We start from the raw sequence: 16,839 nt of genomic DNA, 5'->3' as shown, positions 1-16,839 counted from the left end.
CCGTCTGTTTTTGTTCAGTATAGCTCATTTAAATAGTTTGGGCCGCACTGGGCTGGAATACAAAGTGATAACCTGCACAAACATTTCTGTGTCCTTCTGCAGATGCAGGTGGTCGGCTCCGCCCCTTTTTGCGCACACGCACCGATCCCTTGGGCAACATGCGTTTTGTCACTGAGGCCGCGCAGGCGCAGTACTCCACAGGCGCAGTACCCCACAGTCGCAGAGAGAGAGGGGAGTGGGGAGAAGGAGAGAGAGGGAATGGGAGGGAGGGGGGAGAGAGAGGGAATCAGAGGGAGGGGGCAGAGAGGGGATGGGGGGGAGAGAGAGAGAGAGAGAGAGAGAGAGAGAGAGAGAGAAAGAGAGGGGAGAGGGAGAGAGAGGGAATCAGAGGGAGGGAGGGGGAGAGAGAGAGAGGGAATTGGAGGGGAGGGGAGAGAGGGAATTGGAGGATGTGGGGGGGGAAAGAGAGAGAGAGAGGGAATCAGAGGGAGGGAGTAGGAGAGAGAGAGGGAAAGAGAGAGAGGGAATCGGAGGGTGGCATGACGGAGGAGAGAGGGGAAGAGAGAGAGGATAGAGAATCGGAGGGAGAGAATCTGAGGGAGAGAGCGAGAGAGGTAATCGAAGGGAGAGAGAAGGAATTGGAGTGAGAGAGAAGGAATCGGAGGGGGTGGGGGGGGAGGGAGGGTCAGGAACTCGGGAGGGGTTAAAGAGGGAGAGCACAGTGGAGACGGGGGAAGAACGTGATCCTTGTGTAAAGGGGGGGATGAGAATGAGAACATGATCCAGATATTAAGATGGATCACGTTCTTCCAACCCCACCCCCTTTACACTCGCACCACATTCTCCCTCTGCTCCCCCTGGACCTGTTGATTACTCGAAAAGCTCGGTGGGTGCGTGGCAAGTGGCTTCATCTTACTGGCCGAAATCCGGAAGTCACGACACTGTCACTATTCACTTCATACCCAATAAACCTGTTAACAATCCGTGACCTGCACACGCTGCCCCATCTATTGTGTGCAGGACAGGAATCTCCAGTAATGTACAGACAGCGTTCTCCTGTGCCTTTCTAACCTGTATACAGACATCTCCAGTACAGTGCACAGGATCATGCCTGTGCTGTCTCTTTGAAAGATCAATGCAATCAGTCACCTCCCCTGTCCTTTCCCCAAGGCCCTGCAAATCTTTCCTTCTCAAGCTACTGCTGAATCTGCTTCCACCACCCTTTCAGACAGTGCATAAAAATATCCTCATCTTCCCTCTGGTTCTTTTGTCAATTATCTTAAATCTGCATCCTCTGGTTACCAACCCTCCTGTCAGTGAAAACAGTTTCTCCCCCTTATTTACTTTATCAAAACCATTCATAATTTAAAGCACGTCCTGGCTGTGTAACTCTGGAAGGGACCAGAATTAAGTTTTTCCCACAGGCTGGAATGACCAGGATTCTTGCTCTGCTCTCTGGACAGTGCCAACCTTTCCCAGCTCCGGTGTCCAGGTCAGTCCAGTGAAGCGCTGATTTCCAGCGTGGTGAAATAAATGGCTCTCGGAGCTGCCCGTACCCTACACCACCCGTGCCATTCGTCAGTGAGAGAGAAGATCCAGAATGGCACAAGGTTGAAAGGTTTACACATTTTCACGATTGAGGCACAGCAAGAGGCCACAGACTAAAATGGTTCAAAAGAAACCTTTAGGACTGCTTGGGTGGGAGAAAAGGACGCCAGCCTGGGGCAGGTGGTGACTCGTCACTGATTAATGCAATTTCTGCGGTCAGGAGCGAGACCCGATTAACATCGAGACAACGGGATTGATACAATCAATCAAGCAGACTAGCCCCTGGATTAATTGGCCAGAGGGGAAAACAAGTTCCCTATGGAAACTACAAGTCTGCGAAAACCCAGGACAACAAAGGATCCCACAAGGTGTGCATTTCTGGATAACGGGGTACAAAAGATAAGGAGTTATCTTTTGCCCCGTCAACTCCATGTGCAAATTGTGGCCATCCAAACCCATCATCACAGCCATCGAGACTGATCCAGATGCATTACCGGAAAAACAGTCCAACAGGAGATGTATTCATAAAATGGATATATATGTAAGAGCTGGGAACAACAGCTCAGAACAAGGAAGACTACGATCAACAAGCAGAACGAGAAGGAGAGAACATCAGTGAGGAACAGCAGGTCAAGGAACAACAACCATGAGCCTACAATCGACAACAGCAGTAACTGGCTGGACGGGCGATTGTATGTCTTCGATCAATCTCTCAGAAGTCTTGTTCTGTCATTTTTAGTTGTTTTTTGTGTAATAAAACTAGCAGTTAGGGTTAAGCTTAAACTTTGCATTACGTGGGGTCCTTCCTGTAATTTTTGAGGTCTTTGAATCAAAGTAGAGTGGAAAACGAACACCCTACAGGGTGATGAAACGTACCCCCGCTCTGTAACAAAGCCAGCTTCAACGGGGCAGGAAGACCCTTACCTTCACGGTGGTTGCGATGAAGCTGCTGCCATGGATTTTGGGGATGGGTGAACGCGCACCATGTGAAATGCCCGTCTGCTTGGCCGTGGGGCTCCCTGCTTCAAACAAAACACAGAGATAAATAAATCTTTGTCGGCCGGCGCGGACACGATGTGCCGAAATGGCCTCCTCCCATGCTGCAAATTTCTATGATTCTATGAAATCGCCCTGCATTTGGAAAAACTACTGGACAAACTGCGAGTCGAGATTTTGTTTTACAAAAAATAAGGTCGCACCCTTAAATGACCCATGAATAGCGAGAGCAGTTGGGTCACTGCTAAATCCAGAAACAGAACTAACTTTACATCAGCATGATCTGCCTATTAATGGACAGCTACAGCCATCCTGGAGTCCCGCAAAGAAATAACCACCACTGCTAATTTTGTCTTTAATAATTTTCTCTTTCGCTCCACTCATCCAATTTGCTCCAACCTATTTGAAAGTGCAGACCACCATTTCACCATTTAAAATGACGGGGTTAATGGCTTTCCTAAAACAGCAGGGGGATCCCAGACAGATGTGCTGGTCTCAACATAGCAGAATTTCTGCACCATTGTATTATGTTTCTAGAATTTTGCTTCTTGGCCACAAATTCTGCTGCAAGCGTTCTGGCAAAGAAATTCGGTTTCGTGGGTTAAATTCTTGTATCAACTGTGCCACACATGTGACTGTGTGCGACTGGCTTAGCATTCAGCTCAGTAATAAATCAGCACCTGCCTTCCATACTGGTGTAGTGAGCATGAGGGGGTGACAAATTATCTCACACTGGCCCATTCACTGCAATGCTGTGTGGCCGACTAACCAGGCAGCAATAACACGTGGTACTCATTCCCTATCCACCTCCACACCACACACCAGTTTCACCCCAGCTCTGGAGCACTGTCAGAATCTGAATTATGTCTACTGTAGACACACCAAGGCATTCCTCACATTGCTAGTCAGCTTTTCCGAAGCCGTTGGTAACAGACGCGGAAGCAAGCCCCGAGAACGGGGATTGCAACATGTTATACATAATAAGTAGTTTACCTTTGTTGCTAATGCAATGACACAAATTGATCAATGCATGAGACTGCCAAACTTAACAATCTACAGCATCAAATTGAAGACAAGCTGGGGTCAAACAAGGAGACGGGCTGGGGTCAAACAAGGAAGTATCCGCTTCCATATCACAGTGTGTGTGAGAGACAGTGTTTGTGTCAGTGAGACAGTATGTGTGTAAGACAGTGTACGTGTGTGTATGTGTGTGTGTGTGTGCATATATGTGAGAGACAGTGTGTGTGTGTGCGTGTATGTGTGTGTGAGTGAGAGAGAGACAGTGTGTGTGTGCGACAGTGTGTGTGTGTGTATGTGTGAGAGAGAGACAGTGTGTGTGTGTGTGTGTGAGAGAGTGTGTGCGAGACAGTGTGTGTATGTGTGCGAGACAGTGTGTGTGTGTGTGTGCGCGCATGTGTCAGTGTGTATGTGTGTGACAGTATGTGTACGTGTGACAGTATGTGTGTGTGTGTGTGTGTGTGTGTGTGTGACAGTGTGCGTGACACTGAGTGTGACACGGTGTGTGTCAGTGTGTGTGTGTGAGATAGTGTGTGTGTGAGAGATAGTGTGTGTGTCAGTGTGTGTGTGTAACAGTGTGTGTGTGTGCGAGTGTATGTGTGTGAGAGTGTGTGTGTGTGTGTGTGTGTGTCAGTGTCTGTGTGTGTGTGTGTGTGTGAGACCATGTCGTTTGTGTGTATGACAGTTTGTGTGTTAGTGTGTGTGTGTTTGTGTGAGACAATATGTGTGTGTGTATATGTGACCATGTCTGTGTGTGTCAGTGTGCGTGTGTGTATGTGTGAATGTGAGTGAGTGAGTGAGTGTCAGTGTGTGTGTGTGTCAGTGTGTGTGTGTGTCAGTGTGAGTGTGTGTGTGTGTGTGTGAGAAACGGTGTATGTGTGAGACAGTGTGTGTGTGTGTGTGTGTGTGTGAGACAGTGTGTGCGTGTGTGTGTATTCGTGAGAGTGTGTGTTTGACAATGTGTTGTGTGTGTGTCAGTGTGTGTGACAGTGTGTGTGTGCGTGTGCGTGTGAGACAGTGTGTGTGTGTGTGTGTATGTGAGAGAGTGTGTGTTTGACAATGTGTTCTGTGTGTGTCAGTGTGTGTGTGACAGTGTGTGTGTGTCAGAGACAGTATGTGTGTGTATGTGTGTGTGTGTGTGAGACAGTGTGTGTGTGTGTCATATTGATTGGACAAAGAAAATTGGCCAGGGTAGCCTTGAGGAAGAGTTCATAGAGTGCATCCAGGCTAGTTTCCTTGAACAGTACATTGCAGAACCAACCAGGGAGCAGGCTATCTTAGATCTGGTACTGTGTAATGAGACAGGATTAATAAACGATCTCGTAGTAAAAGATCCTTCAGGAATGAGTGACCATAACATGGTTGAATTTCAAATCAGTTGGAGGGTGAGAAAGTTGGTTCTCAGACCAGTGTCCTAAGCTTAAATAAAGGAGACTACAAAAATATAAAGGCAGAGTTGGCTAAAGTGGACTGGAAAAATAGACCAAAGTATGGTTGATGAGCAGACATTTAAGGAGATATTTCATAACTCACAACAAAAATATATCCCAATGAGAAAGAAAGACTGCAAGAGAAAGGATAACCATCCGTGGCTAACTAAGGAAATAAGAGAAGGGAATCAAATTGAAAACAAGGGCATACAATGTGGCCAAGACTATTGAGAGGCTAGAGGATTGTGAAATTTTTAAAAGCCAGCAAAGAACGACAAAAAAAATGATTAAGAGAGGGAAGATAGATTATGAAAGTAAACTAGCCCAAAATATAAAAACAGATAGTAAGAGTTTCTACGGGTACATAAAAAGGAAAAGAGTGGCTAAAGTAAATGTTGGTCCCCTGGAGGATGAGACTGGGGAATTAATAATGGAGAACAGGGAAATGGCAGAGACTTTGAACAAATATTCTGTATTGGTCTCCACAGCAGAAGACACTAAAAACATCCCAATAGGGGATAATCAAGGGGCTATAGGGAGGGAGGAACTTAATGCAATCACTAAAGTAGTACTCGGTAAAATAATGGGACTAAAGACAGATAAGTACGCTGGACCTGATGGCTTACATCCTAGGGTCTTAAAAGAAGTGGCTGCAGAGATTGGTTGTAATCTACCAAAATTCCCTGGATTCTGGGGCGGTCCCAGCGGATTGGAAAACCGCAAATGTAACACACCTATTTAAAAAAGGAGGCAGACAAAAAGCAGGAAACTATAGACCAGTTAGTCTAACATCTGTCGTTGGGAAAATACTGGAGTCCATTATTAAGGAAGCAGTAGCGGGACATTTGGAAAAGCATGATTCAATCAAGCAGAGTCAGCATGGTTTTATGAAAGAGAAATCATATTTGACAAATTTGCTGGAGTTCTTTGAGGATGTAACAAGCAGGGTGGATAAAGGGGAAGCAGTGGATGTGGTGTATTTGGATTTCCAGAAGGCATTCGATAAGGTGCCACATAAAAGGTTACTGCACAAGATAAAAGCTCACGGGGTTGGGGATAATATATTAGCATGGATAGAGGATTGGCTAACTAACAGAAAACAGAGAGTCGGGATAAATAGGTCATTTTCCGGTTGGCAAACAGTGACTAGTGGGGTGCCGCAGGGATCGGTGCTTGGGCCTCAACTATTTATAATCTATATTAATGACTTGGATGAAGTGACTGAGTGTAATGTAGCCAAGCTTGCTGATGATACAAAGATGGGTGGGAAAGCAAATTGTGAGGACACAAACAATCTGCAAAGGGATATAGACAGGCTAAGTGAGTGGACAAAAATTTGGCAGATAGAATATAATGTGGGAAAATGTGAGGTTATCCACTTTGGCAGAAATAATAGAAAAACAAATTATAATTTAAATGGAGAAAAATTGCAAAGTGCTGCAGTACAGAGAGACCTGGGAGTCCTTGTGCATGAAACACAAAAAGTTAGTATGCAGGTACAGCAATAATCAGGAAGGTAAATGGAATGTTGGCCTTTATTGCAAGGGGGATAGAGTATAAAAGCAGAGAAGTCCTGCTACAACTGTATAGGGTATTGGTGAGGCCACACCTAGAGTACTGTGTAGAGTTTTCGTCTCCGTATTTAAGGAAGGATATACTTGCATTGGAGGCTGTTGAGAGAAGGTTCACTAGGTTGATTCCGGAGATGAGGGGGTTGACTTATGAGGATGGATTGAGTAGGTTGGGCCTGTACACACTGGAGTTCAGAAAAATGAGGTGTGATTTTATTGAAACATAAGATAATGAGGGGGCTCGACAAGTTGGATGCAGAGAGGATATTTCCACTCATAGGGGAAACTAAAACTAGGGAAAATAGTCTCAGAATAAGGGGCCACCCATTTAAAACTGAGATGAGGAGTAATTTCTTCTCTCAGAGGGTTGTAAATCTATGGAATTCTCTGCCCCAGAGAGCTGTGGAGGCTGGGTCATTAAATATATTTAAGGCGGAGATAGACAGATTTTTGAGTGATAAGGGAATAAAGGGTTATGGGAGCGAACAGGGAAGTGGAGCTGAGTCCTTGTTCAGATCGCCAATGATCTTACTGAATGGCGGAGCAGGCTCGAGGGGCCAAATCACCTACTTCCTACTTCTTATGTTCTTATGTCTGTGTGTGTATGAGACAGTGCGTGTGTGTGTGTGTGTCACAGTGCGCGTGTGTGTGTGTGTGTGTGTGTGTGTGTATGAGACAGTGTGTGTCTGTGTGTGTGTGTGTGTGTATCACAGTGCGCGCGCGTGTGTGTGTGTGTCTGTCAGTGAGCGCGTCAATGTGTGTGTGTGTCAGTGAGCGCGTCAATGTGTGTCTGTTTGTTTCAGTGCGTGTGTGTGTCAGTGTGTGTGTGTGTGAATGTGAGTGTGTCAGTGTGTGTGTGTGTGAATGTGTGTGTGTCAGTGTGTGTGAGTGTGTCAGTGTGTGTGTGTGTGTCAGTGTGTGAGACAGCATGTGTGTATGTGAGACCATATGTGAGACAGTGTGTGTGTCAGTGTGCGTGCAACAGTGTGTGAGACAGTGTGTGTGTATGTATGTGAGACAGTGTGTGTGTGTGTGTGTGTGTGTGTGTGTGAGAGAGAGACACTGTATGTGTGTGACAGACTGTGTGTATGTGTGTGTGTGTATGTGTGTGTGTGTCAGTGTGTGTGTGTCGGTGTGTGTATGTGTTGGTGTGTGTGTGTGTGTGTGTGTGTATGTGAGACAGTGCACGCCGTGTGTGTGTGTGTCTATAAGTGCGTCAGCGTGTCTGTGTCAGCGTGTCTGTGTGACAGCGTGTGTGTGTGTGTGAGAGACAGTGTGCGTGTGTCAATGTGTGTGTGACAGTTTGTGTGTGTGTGTGACAGTTTGTGTATTTGTGTCAGTGTGTGTGTGAGACTGTGTGTGTGTCAGTGTATGAGAGACAGTGTGTGTGTGTGTGTATGTGTGACAGCGTGTGTGTCAGTTTGTGTGTATGTGACAGCGTGTGTGTGTCAGTTTGTGTGTGCGTGTGACAGTTTGTGAGTGTATGTCAGTGTGTGTGTGTGTGTGTGTCAGTGTGTGTGTCAGTGTGTGTGTGACAGTGTGTGTGACAGTGGGGCCAAAATTGCCCCTTCCCTTCAGACCTGTTACCGGCGGCCATGTGGCGGAGTGGAATGGCCGCCGAGTTTTTGTGGAATGGCCATCATTTTGAAAACTGCCCTCCTGCGGTAACCCGGCGGTGACCCGCTCCCCCCACTTACGCCCCGCTGCTGCCCATCCGTCATAAGTGCATCATCAGAGCGCGCACCGCCGATGCTCCCCCCCAAACTTGAAATTCTGCCGAGAAAATCTTGCTGCGGCCGCTCGGTGCCGCCTGCAGCTTTTTCTGTCAGTGCACTGTGTTTATAGTGTGTATAAAATGGCGCTGCGGCCGCCATTAAAGGGGAGGATGCACTGCCGCGACCGTCATCTTATTTTTGTTTCGGCCGACTGCTCGATCGGCCCAACATTTATAGCCCCGAGTTCAGCCAGGCCACCAAAAGGCAGCCTGGCACCCTCTCGTGGGTGCCAGGCCGCTGGCCCGGCTGAAACCCTCCCTGGTGGCCCAGTGGACCTAACTAAAATAAACGCAGAGTTCACAGTGGCTCTCCCCTTTAAGTGAGGGGGAGAGACATGGCGACACGCCAGCGTGACGACTTCATTAGTGCTATGCTGCTGAGTGACAGTAGCTGACACTCTGCCCACCCCCACTTTCACCCCTCTAGTGACTGAACTTCCGCTCCCCGCCTCACTTCCACACCCATTATGACAGTGTGTGTGTGTGGCAGTATGTGTGTGACAGTGCGTATGTGTGTGTGAGAGACAGTGTGTGTGTGTGACTGTGTGTGTGTGTGAGAGAGACAGTGTGTGTGTGAGAGACAGTGTGTGTGTGTGTGTGTGTGTGTGTGTGTGTGACTGTGTGTGTGTGTGAGAGAGACAGTGTGTGTGTGAGAGACAGTGTGTGTGAGAGACAGTGTGTGTGTGTGTGTGTGTGTGTGTGTGTGTGACTGTGTGTGTGTGACTGTGTGTGTGTGTGAGAGACAGTGTGTGTATGTGTGTGTGTGTGTGTGAGACTGTGTGTGTGTGTGTGTGTGTGTGTGTGAGAGAGACTGTGTGTGTGTGTGTGTGTGTGTGTGTGAGAGAGACTGTGTGTGTGTGTGTCAGTGTGTGTGTGTATGTGTGTGAGAGACAGTGTGTCAGTGTGTGTGTCAGTGTGTGTGTCAGTGTGTGTGTCAGTGTGTGTCAGTGTGTGTGTATGTGTGAGACAGTGTGTATGTGTGTGTGTGTCAGTGTGTGTGTGTATGTGTGTGAGAGACAGTGTGTCAGTGTGTGTGTGTCAGTGTGTGTGTCAGTGTGTGTGTCAGTGTGCCAGTGTGTGTGTGAGTATGTGTGAGACAGTGTGTATGTGTGTGTGTGTGTGTGTGAGACAGTGTGTGTCAGTGCATGAGAGTGTGTGTGTGTGTGTGTGTGTGTGTGTGTGTGTGCGAGCGACAGTGTGTGTGTGTGTGTGTGCGTGACAGTGTGTGTGTGTGTGCGAGCGACAGTGTGTGTGTGTGTGTGCGTGACAGTGTGTGTGTGCGACAGCGTGTGTGTGTACGACAGTGTGTGTGTGTGTGTGTGTGTGTGCGTGACCGTGTGTGTGCGCGACCGTGTGTGTGTGTGTGCGCGTGTGAGTGTGTGTGTGTGTGTGCGTGTGTGTGTGTGTGTGTGCGACAATGTGTGTGTGCGCGTGTGTGACAGTGTGTGTGTGTGTGTGTGTGCGCGACCGTGTGTGTGTGTGTGTGCGACAATGTGTGTGTGCGCGTGTGTGACAGTGTGTGTGTGTGCGACAATGTGTGTGTGCGCGTGTGTGACAGTGTGTGTGTGTGCGCGTGACCGTGTGTGTGTGTGTGTGTGTGCGCGCGACCGTGTGTGTGTGTGTGTGTGTGCGCGCGCGTGTGTGTGTGTGCGCGTGTGAGTGTGTGTGTGTGTGTGCGACAATGTGTGTGTGATTGGTTGGTCAGTACCTGCGTTTGATGTTGGCACTCCAATCACTTGTCCAGGCTTGTCCACTATAATGTAGGGGTTACTTATGACAGAGATGGATGATCCTTGCTTCATGTGGACAGGAGTAGAGGTCGGAGTACGTGGCAAAGGAGAGTGACACGGAGTAGAGATTGGCGATCCTACAGTAACATAAAATAATTAGTACACTTGCCAGCACTTTTAAACTTCAAGAAAGAAAGCCTTGCATTTATATAGCGCCTTTCACAACTACTGGATGTCTCAAAGTGCTTTACAGCCAATGAAGTATTTTTTGGAGTGTAGTCACTGTTGTAACGTGGGAACATATCCCGTTCTTTCACCGTCACACATTTCGTGCTCTCTCTCCAGCCCAGTGTGTTTAGGCGCCAACCAGTGTAGCACTGAGCCAAACAGGGCACAACAACTACCCTTTTCCTTATTTCTGTCCTTCCATTCTCCTCATTATTCCTGTTGTTTCCATTATTCCTGTTTTTTTCTATAATTCCAGCTATTCTGTCATTCCCTGTCTTTTCTTTAATATGCTTTTTCCATAATTCCATCATTTCCATCCCTTCCCTCATTCTCATCCTGTCCATCATTATGTCATGTGTGTCAGCTGTGGCTCAGTGGGTAGCACACGCACCTCTGAGCCAGAAAGTTGTGGGTTCAAGTCCCACTCCAGAGACCTGAGCACAAAAATCTAGGCTGACACTGCAGTACAGCACTGAGGGAGTGTTGCACTGTCGGAGACACGTCTTTTGGATGAGGCGTTAAACTGAGGCCCTGTCTGCTCTCTCAGGTGGACGTGAAAGATCCATGGCACTATTTCAAAGAAGAGCAGGGGATTTATCCAGGCCTATATTTATCCTCAAACAACATCACTAACAGATTCCAGGTAATTATCATATTGCTGTTGATGGGGCTTGCTGTGCATAAATGCGCACGTTTCCTATATTACAACGTGACCGCACTCCAAAATTACTTCATTGGCTGTAAAGCACTGTGGAATGTCCTGAGGTCATGAAGGGTGTTATAGAAAATGCAAGTCTTTCTTTCTATCATTCCCATATTTTCCATATTTCCATCCATTCCATTATTCCATCCTCACCATCATTCCCAATCGTTCCATTATTCCACCTTTACCATCATTCCAGCATTCCATCATTCCCATCCTTTCCAACATTCCCATCATTCTATTTTTGTCATTATTCCCATCTTTCCACAATTCCCACCCTATCTACAAGTCCTGTCAGTTTTGGTTACAGGAGTATTGTGCTGACAGTGCGGGGAGAACAGAGACTGCTGAAAGTACACAGAGCAGGGCGATTAGTGTGTGGATGAGAACAAGAGGCTGATGTGTCTGGTGGGATTACTGCATCGCCCCATCTCGCTTCGTTTTGGTCAATCCTGTAAATGGGAGTTCTCCTCCCTCACCTCGTCCATGCTGATGGGATGGTCTGAAACAAACGTCACCTTGTCTCTCTCAAATGCTGCACAGTCCAGAATGTTCCCTTTTTAATTTCACTATTCTTTGACATTTATTTGTTTTTCGCCCTGAAGGTGTGACTGCTTTCTCAGCTTTTCCGGCACAGTGCGTTTAACCTTGGGAACACGCGTACCTGACACAATTTTGCAGCTCACAGTGATGGGCTGGAAGGACTTCCCTGGAGAGTCGGCAGGGCTGGGGAGCTGACCCTGAGGGACGATCTTGCAGCTGGCTGTGATTGGCTGGAACGCAGAGTTGCCGTGTGACCCGAATGTGACCTTCTGAGTGACCACTGGCCTGGTTGGTGTGCGCTCCAGGGAAGACTGTCCCAAGTGACTGCTGGAACCCACCTCACTTTTGACAGGCAGTTCCACCTTAACTAAAAATGCAAAATAAAGAAACAAGCATATTCCATTAATGCTGGAGGATTGAAGTCTCCATTAATCCAGCACAATCCCCTTTCTTGAGGACTTATTCATGTACAAATGTAAAACCTTCCCCAGCCATAGGAATGTAGCAACCTGTTCCGTCATCCAATTAGATCATGGCTGATCTGCACCTTAACTCCATTTACCTGAAATGGTTCCATATCCCTTAATACCCTTGTCTAACAAGAATCTATGAATCTCAGTTCTGACATTTTCAACTGAACCTCAGTCTCAACAGCTTTTTAGGGGAGAGAGTTCCAGATTTCCACGACCCTTTGTGTGAAGAAGTGCTTCCTGACATCGCCCCCGAAAGGCCTAGTTCTAATGTTAAGGTTATGCCCCCTTGTCTGGACTCCCCCACCAGAGGAATTAGTTTTACTCTATCTACCTTATCAAATCCTTTAATCATTTTAAACACCTCGATTAGATCACCTGTTAATCTTCTACACTCAAGCCAAGCCTATGCAACCACACAGAGTATATCAAACAAAAGGTCACAGCTTCATTTCCCAGCCTTGGCTGAGTAAGTTGATCCTAGCTAAAGCAGGGGTTGGGACACTACAATTGGTCTCCGGACCCCTGGGCTTGGGGAAAGGAATCTGTCCTGAAGGCACTGCCTCTTGCTGGGGTTGTTGCATGGTCCACCAGGACCTCACTCAAGTGGCCCACTGTCACATGTCAACAGAGTTTTAGTTTATAAATTCAGCCCTTCAAACGCATGATTTTGAATGCATTAACGATCCCCATATTGCTACAAGCTTACATTAGCAAGACCCGTCCGTCTCTTGACGGAACTACACAGACTGATCCTGACAGATAAAACTCAAGAAGAGTCACAATTGCAAACAACACACAGCACCTGGGCCTTGAGATTCTGTTGTGCGGCATTAGCATACAAACACATTAAACAGCAGTGTGTCCCTGTTTGATCTGGAACATGTATAAACAAGTGTGCCCCTCAGTGTTTGGTTTGAATGCATATAAATGTGTGTGTGTGACTCCGTGTTTGTTTCAGGGTTCATACATACATGTGCATGGCTCTGTGTTGGTTTGTACATACATGTGTGCGGTTCCATGTTGGGTTCGTACATACATGTGTGTGGCTCCGTGTTTGGGTTTGTACATACATGCGTGTGGCGCCGTGTTTGTACATACGTGTGTGTGACTCCATGTTGGGTTTGTACATGCATATGTGTGACTCCGTGTTTGGGTTTGTACATACATGTGTGTGACTCCGTGTTTGGGTTTGTACATATATGCATGTGGCTCCGTGTGGCTCTCCAATGATACAAGACTCATCTCACCTTTTTCTGAAGTGACTCCCAAAGAGTCATGTGGCAGCCTTTCAGAAGCAGAGCTCAAAGCTGCTGCAGACACATGCGTTCCTCTTGCTGACATCATAGGGGGAGTGGAGGACATTGCGGATTGTGTGGGTGTGATAGACTGAGGGGTCCTGCTGCAGGAGGAGGAGCAGGAGGAGGATGAAGAAAGAAACACTGCTGTGGAGCCAGAAGGAGGCAGTGCCGTGGGAAGGTAGTCCTCACTGAGAGAGTCACGGTGCAGTTCAACGTCCACCACCTGTTGCAGCGGGAACACAGAGCGAGCACTGTCATTACAGAGCTCAAATACCACGGGGAGAAACTCGGTTGGATCGCGCCCCTCGCTACAGAGGCACTAAAGGGTTTGCAGCCCCGAGCGCTGACATTCATGCCGCTTGCCAAATTCAGTGTGCCGGTACTGGCAGCGCTGAGGAGTATCGCCCGGGAGCATCGCACCAGAGTACAACGCCCCCGGTATCGACACAGAAACCAAATTTGGTTTGCGCTGCACCTGTAGCAGCCTGTAATGACCCCGCCAGAGAAAGCTGGCATACAGAGCTGTCCCGGGGGGGCTAAGGGAAGGAATGACTGCATGAGGTAAGTGTGATTGATAATTTTTTTTGCGATTTAACTTTGGTGAGTATTGTATACAGAATGTTTTTTGGTTCCAATTTTTTTTTTTTTGCAGAGCGGACTCTCTTAGGGCACTACGAAGCCGGCTCTTTAGCTCGGGATATTCAGTTGCGCACTCGGTCTAGCGCCCCAAGAGAAGTGGTGAACGCTCCCCTTAGCGCTCCACTCCACTGTCAGGGCACAAAAGCTGAATTTTGCTGTTCCCGTCGCTAAAATATTTCCAGTGCTAAATTTAGCAACCGCCTGACATTCGCGCCTTAGGAACCCTCCAACCAAATTTCTAGCCACAACTCTTTAAAAATAAACAGGAGACAGAAACATGCACAGAGCCAGCGTAAGTACAGGAACAGAACTGAGAAGTATTTACAGCAACAACTTATATTTATATAGCGCCGTTAATGTGGTAAAATGTCCCAAGGGCTTCACCAGAGCGTTATCAAACAAAATTTGGCACCAAGCCACATAAGGAGATATTAGGACAGGTGCAGATATGTTTTAAGGAGTGTCATGAAGGAGGAAAGAGAGGTAGAGAGGCAGAAAGGTTTAGGATGGCAATTCCAGAGCTTGGGGCCTGGTCAGCTGAAGGCACGGTTGCCATTGGTGGAGCGATGAAAATCGGGGATGCTCAAGAGGTCAGAATTCTAGGAGCACAGAGAACTCAAGAGGGTTGTTGGGCTCGAGGAGATCATAGAGATAGGGAGGGGCGAGGCAATGAAGGTATTTGCAACAAGGATGAGAATTTTTAAATCGAGACACATTTTATAAATGGACCACATTCCACAAGCCTAGAAACGATGTTGGTGATATTACTGGATGAAAGCACAATTCATCAGCTGGCCAAACCGGCACCTACTTTAAACCGACACTCGCCTCCTTATTTAAATTGGTTGACACCAGCGCTTCAAAAGTGGACGGAGGATTGTCATATGAGTGGGTAAGCATTTGACAGTAATTTCTAGGTGATTATCACAATGGAGAGATTTAATTTTTCAAGAGAGAAGCTGTCAGACATGGCACCAATGGGGCTGCTCCAAACCTCTCGGCAGAGAATAAAGAGAATCCCAACCGCGATTCCTCCTCCCGATCACGGACCTTGCTGCTAATGTACAAATTGGTCTCGGTTGTGATTCGGCTTCGGGCAGCCAGCCCACGCCCACTGTCCAGGTTTGCACCTGAGCAATGGTCACATGGGTGACGGTCTGCGAAATTGGAATCATGGAGACCGCACTTTCAGAGCTGAAAGGACTAAGTGGAAAAAAGAGAGCAAGATATATATAGAAAAATATATATAAAAGCATACCGTTTCTGCACCAAGTGTCTGCAGGCCAGTGTATGTTCTGTCCAGCTGTGGGAATAAATCAAACGCATTATCAGTAAATAGGAAGATGGCGGTATACATTCAACTTGAGCATTTCAAAACGGAAATGGTGGTCTAGGGAACCAAGTACAACAGTGGGTCAGTCGCTGACCTTTCACTTCCGGGAGTTCAGTTCAGATCCAGCCCAACCTGATGTAATGGGTCTAGATTTTCTACTCGCTGAGCAGGTATGGGCAAAAAATTAGGTTTGAAGTCTTTTCTCTATGCTGGCAGTCTCAAATCATAAACACAAAACAGGTCCTGATTTGACAATTTCACTTAGACATGGCCTATGTCAGAAATTGAAATGTCGCACTGGATTAGAGCAGAATCACATAATTCAGATATAATAGAAGCAGCTTCGTTCTGCATCGACCATGTGTAACCTGGGAGCACTTGGTGAGTCAGTGTAGAGGGAGCTTTTCCCTGTGCTTATATAGTGTCACCTTGTCTCAGTGGCCACACTCTCGCCACAAGGCAGGTCTTGGGTTCAAGCTCCACTCCAGGACCTGAGCACATAAGCTAAGTGGACACCAGTGCATACTGAGGGGGTGCTCAAGTGTCGGAGATGCCATCTTTCAGATGGGGCGTTAAACTGAGGCCCCGCCTGCCTGGTCAAGAGGGCATAAAAGCTCCTACAGAACTATGTGAAGAACAGCAGGGAGTTCACCTGGTGAATGGCAAACATTTATTCCTAAACCAACATGGAGTTGCGATAGATCAGCCATTATCTAATTGAATGGCGGAGCAGGCTCGAGGGACCGAATAGCGCACTCCTGCTCTTATTTCTTATGTTCTTATTCATTGTCAGACCAGGAACCAATGTAGGTCAGCAAGCACAGGGGTGATGGGTGAACAGGACATGGTGCGAGTTAGGATACAGGCAGCAGAGTTTTGGATGAGCTCAAGTTTAGAGAGGGTGAAAGATGGGAGGCCAGCCAGGAGAGCATTGGAGTAGTCAAGTCTAGAGGTATCAAAGGCATGGATGAGGCTTTCAGCAGCGGATGAGCTGAGGCAGGGGCAGAGATGGACGATGTTACGGCGGTGGAAGCAGGCGATCTTTGTGAAGGTGTGGATATGTGGTTCGAAGCTCATCTCGGGGTCAAATACGACACCAAGGTTGCGAACATTCTGGTTCAGCCTCAGACAGATGCCAGGGAGAGGGATGGAGTCGGTGGCGAGGGAACGGAGTTTGTGGCAGGGACTAACAATAGCTTCAGTCTTCCCAATATTTAGTTGGAGGAAATTTCTGCTCATCCAGTACTGGATGCTGGACAAGCAGTGTGACAATTTAGAGACAGCAGAGGGGTCAGGAGAGGTGTTGGTGAGGAGCCAAGCTCGCGATGAGGAGCCACACTCATGGCATGGAATGATGCTCACACTCCCTTGTCCCCATTTCTGTGCTCCCTGGAACAGAACCTCGCAATGTCCCTCAGGGTTCGACACACAGACCAGGGTTTTCCACTCTGTTCTCTGTCCACCCACTGCCTCTAGCCCAGTAGTTCTCCTGCAGGCATGGCTAATGTAAGGGAAGCACCCTCCATCACAGTGACAATTAACTGCAACCCACACTT

At 47.5% G+C, this 16,839-nt stretch overlaps 1 protein-coding gene across 9 annotated transcripts in view; it reads right to left on the bottom strand.

The window, feature by feature from the left end:
* The window catches only part of yeats2 (YEATS domain containing 2), a 317,137-nt gene that overhangs the window by 257,812 nt on the left and 42,486 nt on the right, over positions 1–16,839 (bottom strand). For 8 of the 9 annotated variants that reach the window (XM_070883319.1, XM_070883313.1, XM_070883315.1 and 5 more), the window contains exons 9-13: positions 15,209–15,253; positions 13,261–13,534; positions 11,662–11,907; positions 10,045–10,203; positions 2,473–2,570 (exon numbers count right to left, since the gene is read on the bottom strand). In XM_070883319.1, the coding sequence (XP_070739420.1) occupies positions 2,473–2,570; positions 10,045–10,203; positions 11,662–11,907; positions 13,261–13,534; positions 15,209–15,253 (822 nt within the window). The remainder of the gene's footprint in view (positions 1–2,472; positions 2,571–10,044; positions 10,204–11,661; positions 11,908–13,260; positions 13,535–15,208; positions 15,254–16,839) is intronic. The other variant, XM_070883312.1, reaches the window with a different exon arrangement.

This window comes from Pristiophorus japonicus, chromosome 6, assembly GCF_044704955.1.
Source record: "Pristiophorus japonicus isolate sPriJap1 chromosome 6, sPriJap1.hap1, whole genome shotgun sequence".
NCBI classification, from domain to species: domain Eukaryota; kingdom Metazoa; phylum Chordata; class Chondrichthyes; family Pristiophoridae; genus Pristiophorus; species Pristiophorus japonicus.
The sequence above is the reverse complement of the archived record's forward strand: the minus strand, read 5'-3'. Positions and strand labels throughout refer to the sequence as shown.